This window comes from Amblyomma mixtum, chromosome 10 (genome assembly GCF_055824585.1).
Source record: "Amblyomma mixtum isolate Tamu chromosome 10, ASM5582458v1, whole genome shotgun sequence".
Lineage (NCBI taxonomy): Eukaryota > Metazoa > Arthropoda > Arachnida > Ixodida > Ixodidae > Amblyomma > Amblyomma mixtum.
This window is the reverse complement of record NC_143021.1, coordinates 66,946,241-66,965,226: the sequence shown is the minus strand read 5'-3', so window position 1 is coordinate 66,965,226 and position 18,986 is coordinate 66,946,241. Positions and strand designations below refer to the sequence as shown.

The window sequence follows — 18,986 nt, the reverse complement described above, 5'->3', positions numbered from 1 at the left end:
CCAACTCCCATGCTCACGACGACAGACTCGAGCACCTGCCAGGCGTCTGCAGTGAGCGGGCGTGCATCAGTAGAGATTTTGCATCGTGCAATCCGTTTCCACACACTGCCACTGAACACCTCAGAACAATCTGCTCAGAACAAATTTAAGAAAATGATAAACAAGCAAACATTCTTGCCCTTATTTTTGAAAAATAGCGTAACCGCCTCATCACCGTATAAAAAAAACATGATGGGCACAGAAATGCATAGTACATGATTAGACAGCACAATAGTATCCAACCTGTAATGTCGTCATGCATGAAATCCACAACAATGACAAGACTGGTAACAATAAATAACAAGACCACTAGAAAAATTTCATTAACTCATGGGTATAAGGGACCAGAACAAATGTCTACGGGTTTTCCGAAGGTTGATTTATAAAATGCCCTACGCACGCACCCCCCATCCATGGCCTGGCAAGCATCTCCAGCGCCATGAAAATATCAATTCCCATCTGTCGCTTCATTTCGATGTTTAACAACACCCGCCAGATGAGTCTCCCCTGGTACGCAGACTTGACACTCTTATAACCCCTTGGAGGCAGCATATAAAAAAAAAAACACTCGACACATGCAAGTCATGGGGTGGATTTGGCGTGCACGAGGCAGACGGCACGGTTGGTGTGGTAGCGAAAACAAAAAGGGTTCTGCCTAGATGCTTCGCCGGTGGGCCAGCAGAGGGGGGGCCATGAAATGCATGCTTTTCGGCCACCCACCAAGGAGCCCAACTAGGGGACAGAACTCGCAAATCCTGCCCACACCCCAACTATAACTGAATATGACACAACTCAGGGCAGCTGGTCACACAAGGTTAACCCTCGCCGCCAGGAAAAAAAAGGAGATAGGAAAGCGACAGATGGTGGGGAGGACAGGAAAAGGCGACTGCCAATTCCCCCCCCCCGGTCGGGTCAGGCCGGAGGTGCCGTCTACGGGAAGCTGGGGCCAAAGTGGTGTGTGGCCTCCGCCGAGGGACCTTAAAGGTCCAAACGCTCGGCATCGGCTCCACCACCACGATCCCCTTTACCCCACGCACGGCTAAGTGCGGGTGGTGGTGGCGCACTGCTCACTGCAGGGATGTCCCTCACCAACATCTGCATGAAGCAGATGTCCCTGTGGGGGCAACTTTCCTGCATCCAGGATGATGCAGCTTCAGTGTCGATGCTTGCAGACTTCCCCAACAACACCTTGGAGATTATGCAGTGCCATGCTTTCAATCAGCTTAGCCACCCAGACAAAGGCAGCTTGTTTGCTCGTTTGTCGAAGAACCATTGTCTTTGTTGATGCCTTCACAGAGACGCGTAGCCACAGCCTTGTGCTGCGCATGCGATCTGAAGTGCCTCCATGATGTTGTGTTTAGACTGCAGAATCGTAGAAAGTGAGCTGCATGGGATTCCTCCGCAATGTCCACTTCCTTCTGCCTTTTGCAGCTTTGGTGATGACTGCAGACTTTTCCTGCCGCGTCAAAAACTTGCGCTTTCTTAACAGGAGGCGGCATCTTTCCAACAGGCCAAACAAAGCACTGGACGTAAGCACGGCACGGGTGATTTCGGAGTTTTGGCGTGCAAGCGGCAGACGGCAAGATAGCGTGGTAGCAAGTAGTGTCAGCAGCCAGCAAGGGGGAAAAAAACTGCCGGTTGGCCGATGGTGTCGTCACGTGAAACGTCACGTGCATGCATAGTTGCCACAAGGAAAAAGCCGCTTTCAGCGAACAAAAAAAAAAACCTCGTTGCTATCGTCATCATTATTCAACCGACAGAATGTAACCAGCAATGGCCGTGCCGATACTTGTTGGCAGAAATGTGCATGTCCAACTTGTCAGATGAGTGTGCTGCTGCAGTCTTGGCACTCCTCTGTTCCCAATTGGCTGATGTGCCGAAAAAATGTTTCAGATCACTGCCTCCAACTTTTGTTAGTGCGGGACTGCTTTTTTAAAAACTCTTCACTGTTGAGAGTGGGCAAATGCATTCAACTCTATGGAAGTTCACCAGGGGCACCAGATTTTTCGTTGCCGACAGAATTTCGATCATGAGGGCTTTCGGTTTTTCAGGGGTTCAACTGTACTGAAAGACTCTGGTATCACTAAGCACTGCCGAGATGATGCAAAGTGTACAACAAACAAACAGCAGACACAGCACATCAAATCCTGATTATCAGAGAGCGCTTCTCCTGCAGCTATTTATTGCATTATCTGTCAATAAAAAAGAAGGGAAAGCCAAACCCACCCAAGGAACTACAAAGCCTGCACTTCCTAGTTCCTCAGGTGGATTCCGTTTTGTTACAGTATGGTTGCAAGTTTGACACTGTGCATTTTCTCTCCTTTGTTGCACAATTAGTTTGGTTTATGGGGGTTTAACGTCCCAAAGCGACTAAGGCTATGAGAGACGCCGTAGTGGAGGGCTCCGGAAATTTCGACCACCTGGGGCTCTTTAACGTGTACTGACATCGCACAGCACACGGGCTTTATTGCACAATTATTTTCCTCACTTGATGACATGTTTTATCATGAGAACATGTTCGTTCTCCAACCTTGAACACAAAGGCCTAATCCCTGAGGACAACACTAAATGTCACAAGAAGGGGCTCACCTTCACAACTTGGATGTACAAGCCTCGAGAGCTCGCTCTACTTCTACTCCGAAGCTTTGGCAGCAGGTTGTCTTCGATCCATTTCATCTGGCGGTCAAATGTGGCCGTTGCCACAAACTCTTCCTTTGTCATCTGCACGCAAGGTGAACAGCTTTACAGAGATGCCACACAGCCCAGACGAGAGAGTACCCATTCAAGTGCAATGAGTGGAGCAACACCTGTGAGCAGAGAGAAGCTCACATTTCATGGCTGAAGTTAAATGCACTAACTATCTATAGAAGGCACCTTGGGTACACCCGCACCGACATGTTTCCATTTCAAACGTGCAAAATCGTGGGAAATAAAAATGTCCCACAGAGTTACACTATTTTCCTTCCAGCTAATCATTACCCAAATAACATTCTGCTGGCTACTGTGTTCAAAATTTAGACACAATCTGGTGGCATAATGCAGTCACAGCCCATGGGCAAACATGTGAGTGGGCCAAACCCGGGGGCATGGGAGAGAGGGAATGCAGCAGCAGTGACCTGCCATGGTGGCTTTTCTGCACCGTCTTGGTGCAAAAGGAAAAAGTATTTAAAAAAAAGCACTGTTTCCGTAAGAATGGGTTGTTCCCGCTAAGATGCTACATGCAAAGGAGAGACGCATTGGCTTCTCTGGAGTGCCTTAGGGCAACGAATTTTAGAAACACACAGATGCGATTACATACGAGCAGGCCGGGTCTGGAAAATGTAGAGCATGAACACTGCGACAGTCAGCCGCCGCTGGCTTCCCTGCAGTGCATCCATGCTAGAGGGTGACGCATCCGTAAAGAGACCGCTGCCATAAACATGTCGGACGTGTTGCAAAATTTTGTTCCCCACAAAAAAAAAAAAAAAAAAATACAAATACGGATTGAATACTGCGAGCATTAGAAAAGAAGCAGCTCAGACCTAGGAATCCTAATCAAGATTTTTGCGAAGTGAAAATGTCAGCGAACGCCTTTGTCCCTTATCAACAGTCACATTTTTTTCTCATTTTTTTTTAAAAATGTGTCAAGGTTTTACTGTACTTGATAATTTCGAATACAGTGAAAGCTCGTTAATTCGAAACTCGATAATTCAAACTTTGGATAATTCGAACTACTCTGCTTGGTCCGGTCAAGCTGCATAGAGATGTGTGTATAAAAAAGCCCGCTAATTCGAAAGCGTGTCGGTTCCGCTACGGATAATTCGAACTACGCGCCGCCACGCCTGTGCGGCTTGGCGCACAGCACGTCCCCCCCCCCAAAAAAAGCATCTCAGTATAGTTAGAGGCGGAGCAAGTCCTAAACGGGGACAGAAGATGGAACCAGATAAAACTGTGGATGAGTGGTTAAAGCCTATGCGGCGCCATCACCGGCGCCGGAGGGTAGGGGTTGGCGGCGGCGGTGATGGCGCCGGCGGCTGCCTATCCTCTTTTCTGCGCAACCTCCGGAACTCGCAACTAAATACTCGTTAATTCGGAAATACGGATAAGTACTGTCGGCGCAGTCCCAGCCAACGCCCGTGAAAGGCTATGACTTTGGGCGGGCGCTACAAATTACGTTACGTGCGAAAAACTTTTTCTTTGCGAGTGTTGTTCATCCTTCCACCCCTCAGTCCCCAACAGAAGCACGCGGTCCACCGTGATCATGACGCCGGCTTTTAGCATCGTTCCCTGCAAAAGGCGTTTGCTGCTGCTATCGTGCGTTTCGATGAGTGGCAGCAGAAGGCGTCTACCCCAATCGCCCATGGCACGATAAGGCGAACGTACTGAAAACGAGGCTTGCACAACCCGACAAGCGTTGGCACTCTGCCAAGTTCGCTTCCCCCCTTGCTAGAGCTAGCGCCAAAAGTAAATACAAGTAAACACACCATGATGTTATCGCTGTGCAGCATCTTGGCGCGCCGCCAAGAAATGCGTTGTGGACCGACAACGCGAAACGCAGGGACGCATTTTTTTTTTTTTTTTTTTTTCAGATTCTTTGGCAAATATCAGGTGGTGGGGGGGTGTTCATTATGCGAGTGGGTTCGTTGTGCGAGTAAATACGGGACATATACCTTAATGTAAATGGCTCTTGCCAGTTTTTTCGCGGCCATTCGATAATTCGAACATCGGATAAGTCGAACTTTTTTCCCGGTCCCGTGGAGTTCGAATTAACGAGCTTTTACTGTATTCCATGAAATAGTAAACCATTTGATATCCCATTCAATCTGATATTCGAAATGTCTCAGTGTTGCAGACGGATACAACTCAGGAACGGAGCGGCTTTTCCCCGTCCAGCCAGTGGCCGATTTCATGGATCTGCTAGCGTGACAATGCAGGGAGGGGGGGACTTTCCCCTTTTATCGGCCACTCCCTGCACCGTCACGTTAGCAGGCTCACAAGAGTCGGCCATTGGGGTCTTTTAACGGGGAAAAGCCGCTTTGCACTCCAGTTGTACCAGACTCTCAAGTGGATAATCTTCGTTCTTCAGTTGTACAGTCTCAAGCGGAGAAATGCTTCCAGAATGCTTGGCTCATGTGGTTCCAGTCTGATGTACAGCCGTGAGCATAGAGCTGCAGAACAAACAAAATTAAATCTTCATCCTGCGCATCCATGCTGCTTTTCTCCAGCGAAAGAATTATCTCTAGAAGCATACACCTGCTTTAATCAGCCTGACTATGCCCACTGCAGGGCCTCTCCCATGTGCATTTTCAATGCACAACACTGACACAATTGCTGTATGAATTTCATCCGATGCATGCTTTTTAAAAATTCAGTGCTTTAAAATCAGCGTGCCAGACAAGTGTGCACTCAGCAGCAAAACTGCAAGCGACAACGTACGGGATGCTGCTGGCCGTGCATGACGTAGGTGAGGAGGAGGAACAGCTCGTAGGCTGTCATCATGGTGCTTTCAATCAGCATTTTGGCATTGGAGTTGCGAAGCAGGTCTTGCAGAGAGTCCTGGAAAAGCAGAGCACTCAATGTACAATGCGCATGACTGCCGATCGTACACTTAAACCTACCACAGCGTGCCAATTTTCAGGCTTCTACCCACCAGAGGCGCTCACAATAAGCAGTGCAGCCCTGAGACGCCCACATTGCTGCCGTTTCTAGGCTGTGCCAGAGTCCTTCAATGCTTTCTAAACTTCTCCGTAACGCTATGTAATACACTGCTCACAGCTGCCGAGTGCATCGTGCAGGGAGCTCGAAGCTGTCAGCTTGATGGTGATATTCAGGGTCTACTGAGCCTCTGTGTGGTCACGTAATGCAACTTGTGTGCATGGGTTCATGTTGAGCGCTCGTTGCGTGTCGGTATGCCACTCCGGTCACAGAGGCACGATCGGTAAAAGTTGACCCTTCCTGCCTCGGTGAGCTGCCAAGCAAAGCCAAGTGGGCAGTCGCATGGCAAGAAACGGGTGCTCTCGCCTCCACCTCGAAATATGCACATGCTTCTGAAAAGCACTTGATATTCTCACACTTAAATAGTCAACACCAGCTCACTTAAGCGACCAGTATGCAGCTCGGATTAACTTTCTCACTGCATTTTGTTGCTTTTAATTACATGAATTGATAGCCAGGGAGTTCCCATACCTGGTGACATTCTTCGTTTTTCTCAAAAGGCATGTCATCTTGATATACTATGTCGAGAGTAAAAGGTTCCAGTACTTGACACTGCAGCTCGTTAAGCTAATTGTAAATTGCTATTTATACATGGCCTAAACAAAGAAAGTAAGAATGTCATCGGGTATGGGAATTCACTGGCTATCAATTCATGTAATAAAAAGCAACAAAATGCAGTGAGAAAGTTCATGAAAGCTGCGTAAGAAATTACCTAATTACACTCTAGAATTTCAGATAACTTTTGATTTGAGACCACCAGCTCAATTACGATCACATATTTGGAATGAGAAGAGAAAAACACATCTGTGTGCAAAATTTCATGAGATTCTAGCCACAAATAAAAAGGTCAGTTTTAAGACCCCCCCCTAATTGAAACCACGCAGAAGCACCAATTCAGCTCTAATGAACCGAACTAACGAAAGTGAATAGAAAAGACCGCAGCAAGATTACCCAACTTTATGCCCTTCTAAATTTTCTCCTGGAAGGCAATGGCCCGAACATAGCAGAAGGCCTCCATGAAAACTGCACGAGCAGTTTGCACTGTAGGGACTCCCTCTCCCTCAAGGGGAGGGGTGGGTCAGGAAGTGAACACCTTTAAACATAGAGTAGAGATCAAATTAGGTGTGTACACACGTTTCTTCTTCCAGTTTTCAAAAATATATTTAGTTTCAGTATATCTCAATCAGCTCCTATATTACAGAAAAATAACCAAAGCCCGATTACTTAAATTCTAGCATGTCGTTAAGACACTCAATATTTTTGGTCTCAATTAAAATGGGGCTGTAGCCAGAGACCTGCCATCTGGAGCTATGCTAATTACATTGTTTGCTGAAGTACATCATCATATAAAAATGTTAAATTTTGTCCAAGCGTCATAATTATGAAGTGCAGTTTGGGTGACGTTATGGTTCACAAAATTTTAAATGTCCGAATCAGCCAAACAAAAACAGCATAGCTCCACAGTTTAGTTCTTTCTCAATTCAATGGTGTAAGATTAATTGAAATGGCACCACAGAAACATAATAAAAACTTTCGTAAGGCTAGCCATGTTGGTAAAAAAAAACACGAAGCTGAGAAAATCTCGTTTGAAATGCGCCAATCGGAGGTCGCTGTAGAGGCCGCCACAGTAGTGAGTTGTACCAGGTGGTGGGGACCAGCTTATAAACAACACCAAGGCAGCGGCCATCGGGGACACAGTCGTAGGAAGGGACGGGCACGATGTCTGGCCGCATTTCGCTCCGAGATCGCAATTTACGGGCTTCGTAGGAGCGAAATATTTTAGTAGTTGGAGGTCGAATTTAGACCTTTACACCTTTCAGGCACGAAATTTAGGGTGTAAAGATCTTGCTTCATTAACACTGAAAACCAATGCGTGCAACACACATAGCACTGACCGCTGGGCAGTTCCTCGCACCCGAACAAATTACGGGCGTCAAATGTTAAAGTACTGTTTGCCAACTACTCTTAACTCAGAATGTATCTCCTCCACCGTGTTCTTATTCTTCCAGTTATTTCACTTTCGTGATCCGGATCTGCGGTCACTACCTGCCCTAAGTAGACATATGCTCTTACTACTTCCAGCACCTCGCTACCTATTTGTAAACTGCTGTTCCCTTGCAAGCAAGACTGCTGAGCAGTACTTTAGTTTTCTGCATGTTAATTCTTAGGCCCATCGTTGTGCTCTGCCTGTCTAACTCATAGATCATGCTCATCAACAGTTTGTCCTCTGAGTGACTTAGGAAGGCAGGTTACTCAGGTGTTCCCCATTAACTCTTATCCCCAACTGTTCCCAATTCAGGCCCCGGAATACCCCCTGTAAACAGGTGGTGGAAAGCACTGGTGCGATCGTGCTTCCCTCCCTGAATTTTATTGCTGACCTTATGGATGAGTATGGTAGCTGTACAATCGTTGTAAATATCTTATTCACATAACACTCTTCTGGAAGTAAAACTCTAGTTTGGGCGAGTTATAGTTATAGTTATATGGGGTTTTATGGCGCATAAGCAACTATGGCTATCATGCGCCAAACACAAGGTTAGATGATGTTATGTTAAGTGTATAGAAGTTACATTATATTAAATTTAAAACATTGGCTTTGTTTAGAAACTTGCAAACAAGTGAAAACTCGACGAGTGTTTGCTCGCCTAAAAGTAATGCGGGATGAAATGGAATGTGTTCATTGTAAAATACCGTAAAAATTTTCTTTCGAAGTTCTTCGAGATGCGAACAAGAGATTAAAATGTGATTCACTATGAGCTCCTCACCACACATTTCACACACAGGTTTGTCTTTTTTTGTTAATAAGAAGTTATGGGTGATGTGTGTGTGGCCTATGCGTAAACGACATAAAATTACTTCGATAAAACGTTCTTTATGACGGCATGATTTCCATTCTTTCAAAATAGGCTTTACAGTAAGCAGCTTGTTGTTTCCTTCATTTTCCCAAGAAGCTTGCCATTTGGCTCTTAGTTTGCTATGCACTAACTTCATGTAATCCCTCGGAGGCAAACCCACATGTTTCACCTCCATGGCTCTGGCTTGTGCAGCACACGTGTCAGCTCTCTCATTATCCCTAATGCCAACGTGACTGGGAACCCAGCAGAATTTTATAACATGTTTTCGTGTTGTGACCTTTACTATATTGTGTATGATGCTTCCAATCAGTGGCTCTGTGGCATTTTTGGAGTTTAATGCTGTAAGGACGCTCAGTGAATCTGTATAAATGATGCTATTTTTGATGTTTTCATTTGTTATTTTCTGTACCGCAACACTAATAGCATAACACTCCGCGGTGAAAACTGTAGCACATGAGGGCAGTCGTACTGCATTTTCATTTTTTCCTTGTATTACTGCGCTTCCTACATGAGCATGAGTTTTTGACCCGTCAGTATAAAATGCAGTGTAATTTCTGTATTTTTCTTGTAGTGCCAGATATTCTTGTATTATGTGGTCGTGTGGCGTACAGGTTTTACTGAAGCGTGTTAGTGTGACGTCACACACTTTGGGGAGAGTGTACCACGGTGGTAGCGCTTCGTGTCTTGGGGCAATATTTTTGATTTCATTTAGTATGTTCAGAGTTTGACATTTTTCTTCGAAGCGCAAGAGCAACGGCTTAATTGCATGGGGCTTGTTGTTGAAGAGCATTCGGGATGGGCATTTCGTGACAATTGGGTAACAGAGATGTTTGGGCTGTGAAAGGATTTTGAGGATGTATGTACAAGTTAGTGCAGTTCTTCGATCTTCTAAGGAAGGTTCATTCGTTTCCACATACAGACTTGCTATTGGTGAAGTTCTGTAAGCACCTGAAGACAACCTTAAACCAAGATTGTGGATAGGATCCAGTCGTTTTATGTAGGATGGTCTTGCTGAGCCATATACGATGGACCCATAGTCTAACTTAGAGCGAACCAGAGAACGGTATATGTGTAACAGGCATGCCCTATCAGACCCCCAGCGTTTTCTTGACAGTAGTTTCAGTACATTGAGGGCCTGGGAAGCTTTTTTCTTTAGGCTGTTTATATGTGGCAAGAAACTGAGCTTTTTATCAAAAGTTACCCCTAGAAATTTATGCTCTTGTTTGACAGGTAATGGGGTCTGGTTTAGATATAGTGTGGGGTCGGCCTGTAGGCCTCGTCTCAAAGAGAATAGAACCGCTACTGTTTTCTGAGGAGAAAATCTAAATCCGTTTCTATCTGCCCAGGTGGCCAGTTTATTTATTGTTATTTGTATCTGTCGCTCACAGGTAGGTATGCTGGAAGACGTGCATGCTATTTGGAGGTCATCTACGTAAACTGAGTACATTATGGATTTTGGGATTACTTTGCCTATTGAGTTCATTTTGATTATGAATAATGTCGTGCTGAGGATGCACCCCTGGGGTACGCCAGTTTCTTGAATAAAAGTGTTGGAGAAGGTTGCGCCTAGGCGGACTCGGAACGTGCGGTTGGTTAGGAAGTCGTTCAAACAGCTCAGCATCCTGCCGCGGATACCTAGGTCCGCTAGGTCACGGAGGATACCGAACCTCCACGTGGTATCGTAAGCCTTCTCCAGGTCGAAGAAAACCCCGATACAGTGTTGCTTGTGGATGAACGCTTCCCGGACTGTGTTCTCAAAGCGAACAAGGTGATCAGTTGTGGAACATGTCTTTTTAAAACCGCATTGGTGTATATCTAAAAGTTGCCGGGACTGAAGTATGAAGGTTAGTCTGATGTTTAGAATGCTTTCGAATGATTTTGCTATACAGCTAGTGAGTGCTATTGGCCTGTAACTGGTGGGACTAGTTGGTGGTTTGCCAGGTTTTAGAAAGGGTACAATGATTGCTTCTCTCCATGCTTGGGGGATTTCTCCACTCATCCATATTTTATTGAAAAATTTTAGGAGAGCTTCTATGGCAGTCTCAGAGAGGTGAGCAAGCATGGCATAATGTATATTGTCTGGGCCTGGTGCTGTCTTTTTACCGGATGTTAGTACTGCGTTTAGTTCCTGCATTGTAATTAGCTGATTGTAGTCTTCATGTATGCATGTTCTGAAGGGAAGTTTGTTTTTCTACTATTGTTTTGTGCTTTTGAAAAGAGTGTGTGTAGTTGGCTGAGCTTGATACTGTAGCAAAATGCTCACCCAATATGTTGGCCTGCTCTTCTAATGTTGTTTGAGTACCGGGTGTTGTTAGCATTGGAAATGTGAAAGGAGTAAAATTTCCAGTGAATTTCCGCACCTGCTCCCACATTTTTTTGGATGTTATTGAGCTGTTTATCGAGGATATGTACTGTTGCCATGATGCCCTTTCTGCGTTGCGTCTGATGTATCGTGCTTTTGCTCTTGCTTTTTTAAAGTTTATGAGATTCTCATGTGTTGGATATCTCCGAAAAATGCCCCAGGCTTTGTTTTGTTTCTTTTTTGCATCTTTACATTGTTTTGTGTACCAGTATTTGTGATTTTGTTTTACTATTCCAGAGGATTGAGGAATAGCTAAATGTGCGGCAGCTAAGATACAATTCGTGAATTTTTCATTTATCTCATTGATGGCAACATTTTCTAAAACTATTTTCTCTAATGTAGCTTGTGCTGTAAAAAGTTGCCAGTCAGCTAAATGTAGCTTCCAACACCGTGGTTTTGTGGGAATAACTGTTAGCGAGGATGAAAGACTTATTATGACAGGGAGATGATCACTTCCATATGGATTGTCTAAAACACTCCAGTTAAAATCGTTAAAAACAGACGGTGAACTAAAAGACAAATCTAAAACACTCATTTTCCCCGAGGTTGGGGAGCAGTATGTAGGTTTATTAGAGTTGAGTAAACAGACGTCATTGCATAAAATAAAATCCTCTACGAGATGGCCTCTGGCGTCAGTTTTCTCACTTCCCCAAAAATATGAATGTGCATTAAAATCTCCAACTACCAGGTATGGCTCTGGTAGCTGCTCTAAAAGATCCTCTAAGTCATGTAGTGTTAAATTAAAGTGCGGATCGATATATAGTGAGCACACTGTGATGGTTTTATGGGCAACCAGAGTGGCTGCGACAGCTTCAAGTCTTGTTTTTAGTTTAAGCTCTCGAGCCGGGACGCCGCTTTTCACTACGATGGCAACGCCTCCCGATAGTCGGCTCGCCTGTTCCCGATCGCGGCGGAAAACAGTGTAATTCTTTAGAAAGTTATTTTTTTGGGGACCTAAATTTGTTTCTTGTAGACATAAGGCGACAGGAGCGTGTGCTCCTAGTATGTCTTTTATGTCACTGTAATTGTTTAAAAGTCCTCTACAGTTCCATTGTATTATGAAAGCCATCTTAATTTTGTGTTTCTATAGGGTGGAAAGGTAGATCAAGTTGTTGTTGGCCCCGTGACTCGGGGCCTGTCTTTTTTTGATCGATCCAGAGAGCTCCGCCGACCGTCCGACGTGGACGGCGCGGGGCTGCCCGGGGCCGTGTCCATCGCCTCTGCGGAGGCGCTGGACGACCGTGCAGGAGGCACGGTCGCGTTCGAGTTTGACCTCAACCTGTGGGAAGAGGTCTTGAGGCCCGCCGACCCGGGGGTCTGCGCAGCCTGGATTGCAGTTGGCGGAGCAGTGTTAGCTGCTCTGCCTTGGGGCGCGGATGGCACCGCCACAGGCTCACTGCGTGTGACCTGGACGGGTGCCGAAGCCTGGTGTGGTGCGCCGCGCCCACGCACCACATCGGCGAAGTTTTGTTTTGTTGTGAAGGAGAATGAGTTGGTGAGTGCGAAACGCCTTCTCACTTCTTGAAATGAAATGTTTTCCTTTGTCTTTATGGTGATTATCTCCTTTTCTTTTTTCCAGGACGGACACGCCCTGGAGTATGCTGCATGGTCTCCGTCACAGTTTGCGCAGTGCGGGGCTGCGTCACATTGATCAGAATGATCCTTTGAGGCGCACTTCACGCACGTTTTCCGACCGCGGCAACTTTGCGAGCCGTGGCCGAACCTTTGGCAGTTGAAACATCAGCGAGGGTTGGGAATGTATGGTCTTACGTTAACTTTCAGATATCCTACTTCGACTGTGTCGGGCAGTGTGCTAGTGCTGAACGTCAGGATCATATGTTTTGTGTCTATATCCTTATTATCCTTCCGGATCTTGATTCTGTGAACGTCTATCACGTCTTGGTCACTCAGACCTTCGAGCATCTCTTTTTCTGTGATGTGGACAAAATCATTTTCGGATATCACGCCCCGGACGGTATTCAAAGATCGGTGTGAAGTCACGGAGACAGGAATATCTCCAACAGACACAATGTTTACGAGTTTTGAGTGCTGGATGTTGTCTCGCAGTTCGAGCAGTAAGTCACCGCTGGCCATTTTTGATACCTTGTAGCCAATACCCAAGGCTTCTGTCAAACACTTTGATACTAGGAAGGGAGACAGGATTCTTGCTTGCTTATTTTCTACTTCACTATGGATGACATGGTATTTAGGAAAACTCACTTTTCTTTTTTGGAAAAAAACATCTGCTTCGTTCCGCCCTCTCTTGAGAGAGCGATCAAGTTTGGAAAGTGGGGGAGCCATAAAAAATTGATGTTTTTCGGTCATGGTGCCAGCCACCCACCATGGAGTCCAACAAGGGGACGCGACAGGAACTTGCGAGCAAGTCCTGCCCACGCCAGCTGTACACCTCAACTATAACCTAATATGACTCAACTCAGGGTAGTTGGTCACACACGGTTAACCCTCGCCGCCAGGAAAAAGAGGAACAAACGAAGAAGAGAGGAGGAGACAGGAGAGTTGTAAGAAAGAGATAGGAAAGTGAAAGATAGAGGGGAGGATAGGAAAAGGCGACTGCCGATTTCCCCCGGTCGGGTCAGGCCGGAGGTGCCGTCTACAGGAAGCTGGGGCCAAAGTGGTGTGTTGCCTCCGCCGAGGGGCCTTAAGGGTCCAAACGCTCGGCATCGGCTCAACCACCAGGATCCCCTTTTCCCCGGACACGGCGATGCCACGCACGGCTAAGCGCGGATGCTCGGGTCCGTGGTGATGCATTGTTCACCATCATCCCCCTGCGGGGATGTCCCTGCGGATGCTCGGGTTAACCCCGTGGTGTCGCCACTCACCAACGTCTGCATGCTGCAGACGCCTCCCTGCGGGGATTGGGCGAGTTAGTTCATGTTGGAAGAAAGAAAAAAAAAAACTGGTAATGGTGCAAGAAACGGGGACACGGAAGGCGCACACAAGACAGGACTGGCGCCAACTTGCAACTGGGGGTTTATTGCACCAAGCCTGCCTCTTTGTGCCACAACCAAGCTGTATCAACAAATACGGCTTGGTTGTGGCACAAAGAGGCAGGCTTGGTGCAATAAACCCCCAGTCCTGTCTTGTGTGCGCCTTCCGTGTCCCCGTTTCTCGCGCCATTACCAGTTTTTTCTCTTCCACACCCTGATTCCGCAATGCCTGCATGACTGGTGAGGTTTCTCGTAATCAATGAACGCCAGGGGCTGTGCAATGGCATCCAGTTGCATCCCCATCCAGAAAGGAATCGCAAGCAGCACTTGCCGCAATGCACAGCAGGGACCCCCAGGTGTTGAAGAGGGGCACCAGGTGTGCCCTTAGCACCATGGCCTGCAGCTGGGGGGACTCGAGCACGAAGCGCAGCGTCTGCAGGGCCAGGTCACTGTGGCAGGCACTGGGCTCCACCCGGAAGTGCACCCGACGGCCCCCCTTCACGGGCGTCTGCTTCCTCTGTAAACAGGTCAGGGAGCAGACTATTTCTGTGCCACTCATTCTGATCCCTATTGTTGCGATGCATTCCTAGGAGCCACGGTGAACGTCAACAAGTACTAGCAGGGTGTTAACACAGTTAAACATGCGAAAGCACATGTTTAGCCTGGCTGCCTGGTGCTTTCCTGTGTCACCAGCATGTCTGGCAATACAGTCAAGCCCACTTATAACAATACTGGTTATAACAATATATCGGATATAACAATGGTCAGTCATGGCACCATCAGCTTTGCTATGTGTTCTATGGTAAAATAAACTGCTTATAGCAATGCTGTCAAGGCACATTATTGGCTATAACAATTAAATCTTGCAATTGAGCGTCAACCGTTATAGAAAAAAAAAAGGAATGCCACAACCACACCAGCAAAACCATGCTTACAACACAAAAGCGCGCACATGTGGGGCCGACCAATGGACTAAGCTGGCGCAGCAACGCCACGAAAGCAAAAGAGGCAGGCGTCATCGCGTCACGAGAGCTGCTGCATTGCTGCATTGGCTACGCACGCCATGCGTACCCCCAATCAGTCAGTGCAATGCGCGTGCGTGCAACCAGCGCGGTTTTTCTCTTCTCAGCTGTCACCGCACCCTTAGTTCTGCATGCTTCTTGAATTTCCCGTAAGAATCACTTCCGGAAAGCCGGCTTGATTCCTGTGACGCGGAGGTGCGCGAAACTCCCGGTGGCGCAGTGATGGCGGTGCTTTGGTAATCGGTGAACAGTGAACATTGTTCCGGTTCCCTGAAGTTCAAATTAACGAGCTTTTACAGGCATTAGAACAATCAAACCACTCCGGATATTTACTGTCAATAAATGGTCTGAAGTTTGTCATCTTTTCTTTTTTTTGGCACAACCCTGTTATAACAATTATTGGCTATAACAATGGTATTTCCATGGCACTTGAATATTGTTATAAGTGGGCTTGACTGTAATATCAGTTCGATGGTGGTACTAGCTGATGAAGGCACAGCGAAGGAGTGCATTAACACGACGAGTGATCAGCTGCAGTGAAAGCACAGTGCTCTCGTGCAGTGGCCTCTTCAAATCTCAGTTGCGGCAATACTATTCTGTTTTCTTTATTTACCATCAACGTCAAACACAAACTCAGTGAGACGGTTCGGATCTCGAGAAGTATCACACTGGAACACTTCAAGAGTGGGAACACACAATGCCAGCCAATGCTGTGGCTTTGAGGCAAGACTGTGAGGATTGCACATCTTAGCTCTGCAGCCTTTTCAAAAGATTCATCAGAGGAAAAATACATATTACAAAACAATTTTCTGGAGACACAACAGTGAAATTTGCTGACAGCAGGCATAAAATCATTTCTATAAGCACCAAAATTTCATACAAACACATCAAAAAATGTAAAAACTTTTTGCTGAAAGCCACATTGCCCACTGAAGAAGAAGTGCCGGCAGGAGGGAGGAGACGTTGGCTGCAGGTTCGAAACGTCTGTCAGGGCCCAGGGCGCGAAAGAGTTGAGCTGTGCTTCTGGTAAGTGCCTTCTTACTTTCAGGATCTGCTGTTATCTCTGGTTTGGTTTATGGTTTGGTTTATGGGGTTTTACGTCCCAAAGCGACTAAGGCTATGAGAGACGCCGTAGTGGAGGGCTCCGGAAATTTCGACCACCTGGGGTTCTTTAACGTGCACTGACATCGCACAGTACACGGGCCTCTAGAATTTCTCCTCCAAAGAAATTCCAGCCGCCGCGGCCGGGATTGAACCCGCGTCTTTTGGGTCAGCAGCCGAGCACCGTAACCGCTGAGCCACCGCGGCGGCGCTGTTATCTCTGACCCCCTTTTCATTTGCTTCTTCGGTGTTGCGCCACACCTGACTTCTGTGCTCATGCATCCCACACGGCTGTTTGCTGATACGATCTGTTGGCAAGAATATGCTCTGCAGCGTTTTTTCGCTGTGAGGCAGTTTGAAGGCAGTCTCGTGCTGCATCCCACTCCGTACCTTGTACCTCAGTCAACTTTCAGAAGCATCTGCAGTGCCAGCAGTCTCTGCGTGCAGATGATGAGCAAGACCACTCCAGAGCCTCTGGGCCCACTGTTACCATTGTGTGCGTCTTCCTAGCACAGCGCAATTCCCACCACTGCACCAGGACTCCCAGGGCAATCAGAGCCAGAGAGACAGTAAGCCTCCCATTCCATATCTTGCAACAGACGCTCTTCGAACGCATGCTACCAGGGAGCATGAAAACAGGGCATGCCTTCCCCTTCGGTGGACACCCATCTGTCCACTGAATATGCTTGCTCAATGCTCCCTCGTGATGAATTCAGCCACGATCTTTCAGCCTCTCCAGAGTCTCAAATATAGGCCATGAATACGCACACATTTCTATAAGGCGCATGACAATTCCTCAATAAAGTCAGAACAATTGGTTGTGTGCGCAAATTTGTCAGTTCTCTCAATCTTGAATGGACAAACTAGTTGGTTTATGGGGGTCTAACGTCCCAAAGCGACTCAGGCTGTGACGGACGCCGTAGTGAAGGGCTCCGGAAATTTCGACTACCTGGGGTTCTTCAACGTGCACTGACACGGGCCTCTAGAATATCGCCCCCGACCACCGTGGCCGGCATTGAACCACCACCTTTTGGGTCAGCAGCCAAGTGCCATGGCTAATGCACAAATGCCCTCACCTTGAGCTTTTCCACTGAGTCGGCCACCATGCCGAGCACGTCAGCTGCCCGATGCATGTTGCACAAGAACAGCGTACAGGCCTTGGCCTCCACGGAGAGGGCGGGAGGAGGCGTGCGGGTCTCTGGCACGGCCAGGTAGCCCCGGAGCATCGAGAGGCAGCGCATGGCCAGGTTGCTCACCTCATCGGGGGGCAGCAGGCAGGCCGCACTCAGCACCGACATCTGCACGCCCAGGCACTGCGGGCGTTGGAAGACAATCTGCCTCAATGCACAGCTGTGGATCACTGGCAAAATGAGCTGTTGTTCCCAGTCATCAAGCATGGAAAGGTCAGAGATGCCTTGCACAAGGCACCGACCCTACTAGAAAGCAAACATCAAAACTAACTCATGTGCAACCTTGGTTTACAAAGGCAAGCTGCAGTGAAGGGCATGACACTCATTTCAGTCAAAAATTGTTCTGCAAACAAAACTTGAGAGTGTGACAAATAAACTGTGTCATTTTGATGAAGGGACAGCACAAAAAAAAAAGGAACAAGAAAGCAAACTATGTGTCATTCCCCCTCCACTGGAATGCAGTCACTGTGGCTGCAAGATCAAACCCATGACCAGGGCCTGTCATGTAGTAGTAGTGACTGCAGAGCACGAAGGCAGCGAAAATGGCTTCTAAACAAAAGTCTCTATTTGGGCTGACTCGCGCCTAAAAAGGGACTTGATGCGTCGGCGGTGGCGTAGCAACAAGCGCGCTCGGCGGTCGTCGAACAGAATGCCCTCAACTCTCGGCTGTGCTCACTTTAAAGCTGATGGCGAACTTTCGAGATAGAGCTTGGAAAGTTACTGGAACCCTCTGGAACAACGTAGAGTCGGCTCCACCTGGATGCGATCAATCGAGATAAATCTTGGTGCGTCTTCCATTATACAAGAAAAAAGTAAACAAACAAACACTACAAAGATCCGCGGCAATATATACCGTATAAACGCGTGTAAGGGCCGCACCCGTGTATGGGCCACACCCCGTTTTCCTGAAGGAAATGCTTAAAAAAAATAAATCCGTGTAAGGGCCACACCCAAACTTTCTACGACCCAGGTCGGAATAGTATTCTAAATGCACGTGCCGTGGCCTCCGTGATCACCTCCGGCTGCAAGCAAAAGTGCGCTTAATCGTGGAGGCCACGCACATGCACAGGGGCTTCCAAGTGCCATCCATGGATGGCGCCCAAGGCCGCAGTCATCATCATCATCATCGTAAACTTTTTTCTTCGCCGCGACCTCCCGCCATCCACATCGACATCAGCATTGCCAGCTTCAGCCTTTTGTTGTTTTTGTGGCGCTCGCCGTTGTTGTGGTGGTTGTGGCTTCCGCGTGCTGCCGCCGAGCTTTGCAGTTTTAGCACGATGGGCCTTAATAGCTGCACGGCTGGGAGTCAGCTCTCGAATACGCAACTGTGCGGCGGGCAGGAAATTCGACGTGGCCGAGGAGTGCGTCCGATGATGGTGCAACCAGAAGGATGCATTGAGGAACACAAGCTGCAAAAAGCCTGCTTTCCGAGGCAAAGCCTTGCGAGTTTCCCGAACTGGAAGAAGGAGAGCTGCTCTCTTATAAGTGCGGAACAACGGCTACGCGTTGACAGCGGACATGCTGTGTGGCTTCTTTTGGGATGAGCATGCACCAGAGCACAGCACCAGCTCAGAGTCGAAATACTCTGTGAGTGACAACTGGACGCAGAATAAATGCCGTTCATTCCCTGATTGGTGTGTTTTTACTTAAAAAAAAAAAAAAAAAATTCGCAAATCATGCGTATGGGCCGCACCCTGAAAACTGGCCCTCGAATCTGGAAAAAAAAAGTGTGGCCCTTACACGCGTTTGTATGGTATCTCAAGTGATTGGCAACC

At 47.4% G+C, this 18,986-nt stretch overlaps 1 protein-coding gene across 2 annotated transcripts in view; it reads right to left on the bottom strand.

Annotated features, from left to right (window-relative positions):
- LOC149326015 (condensin-2 complex subunit G2-like) overlaps positions 1–18,986 on the bottom strand; it is an 88,672-nt gene that overhangs the window by 11,365 nt on the left and 58,321 nt on the right. For both annotated transcript variants that reach the window (XM_089565140.1, XM_089565141.1), the window contains exons 17-20: positions 17,098–17,334; positions 14,230–14,415; positions 5,455–5,574; positions 2,629–2,760 (exon numbers count right to left, since the gene is read on the bottom strand). In XM_089565140.1, the coding sequence (XP_089421266.1) occupies positions 2,629–2,760; positions 5,455–5,574; positions 14,230–14,415; positions 17,098–17,334 (675 nt within the window). The remainder of the gene's footprint in view (positions 1–2,628; positions 2,761–5,454; positions 5,575–14,229; positions 14,416–17,097; positions 17,335–18,986) is intronic.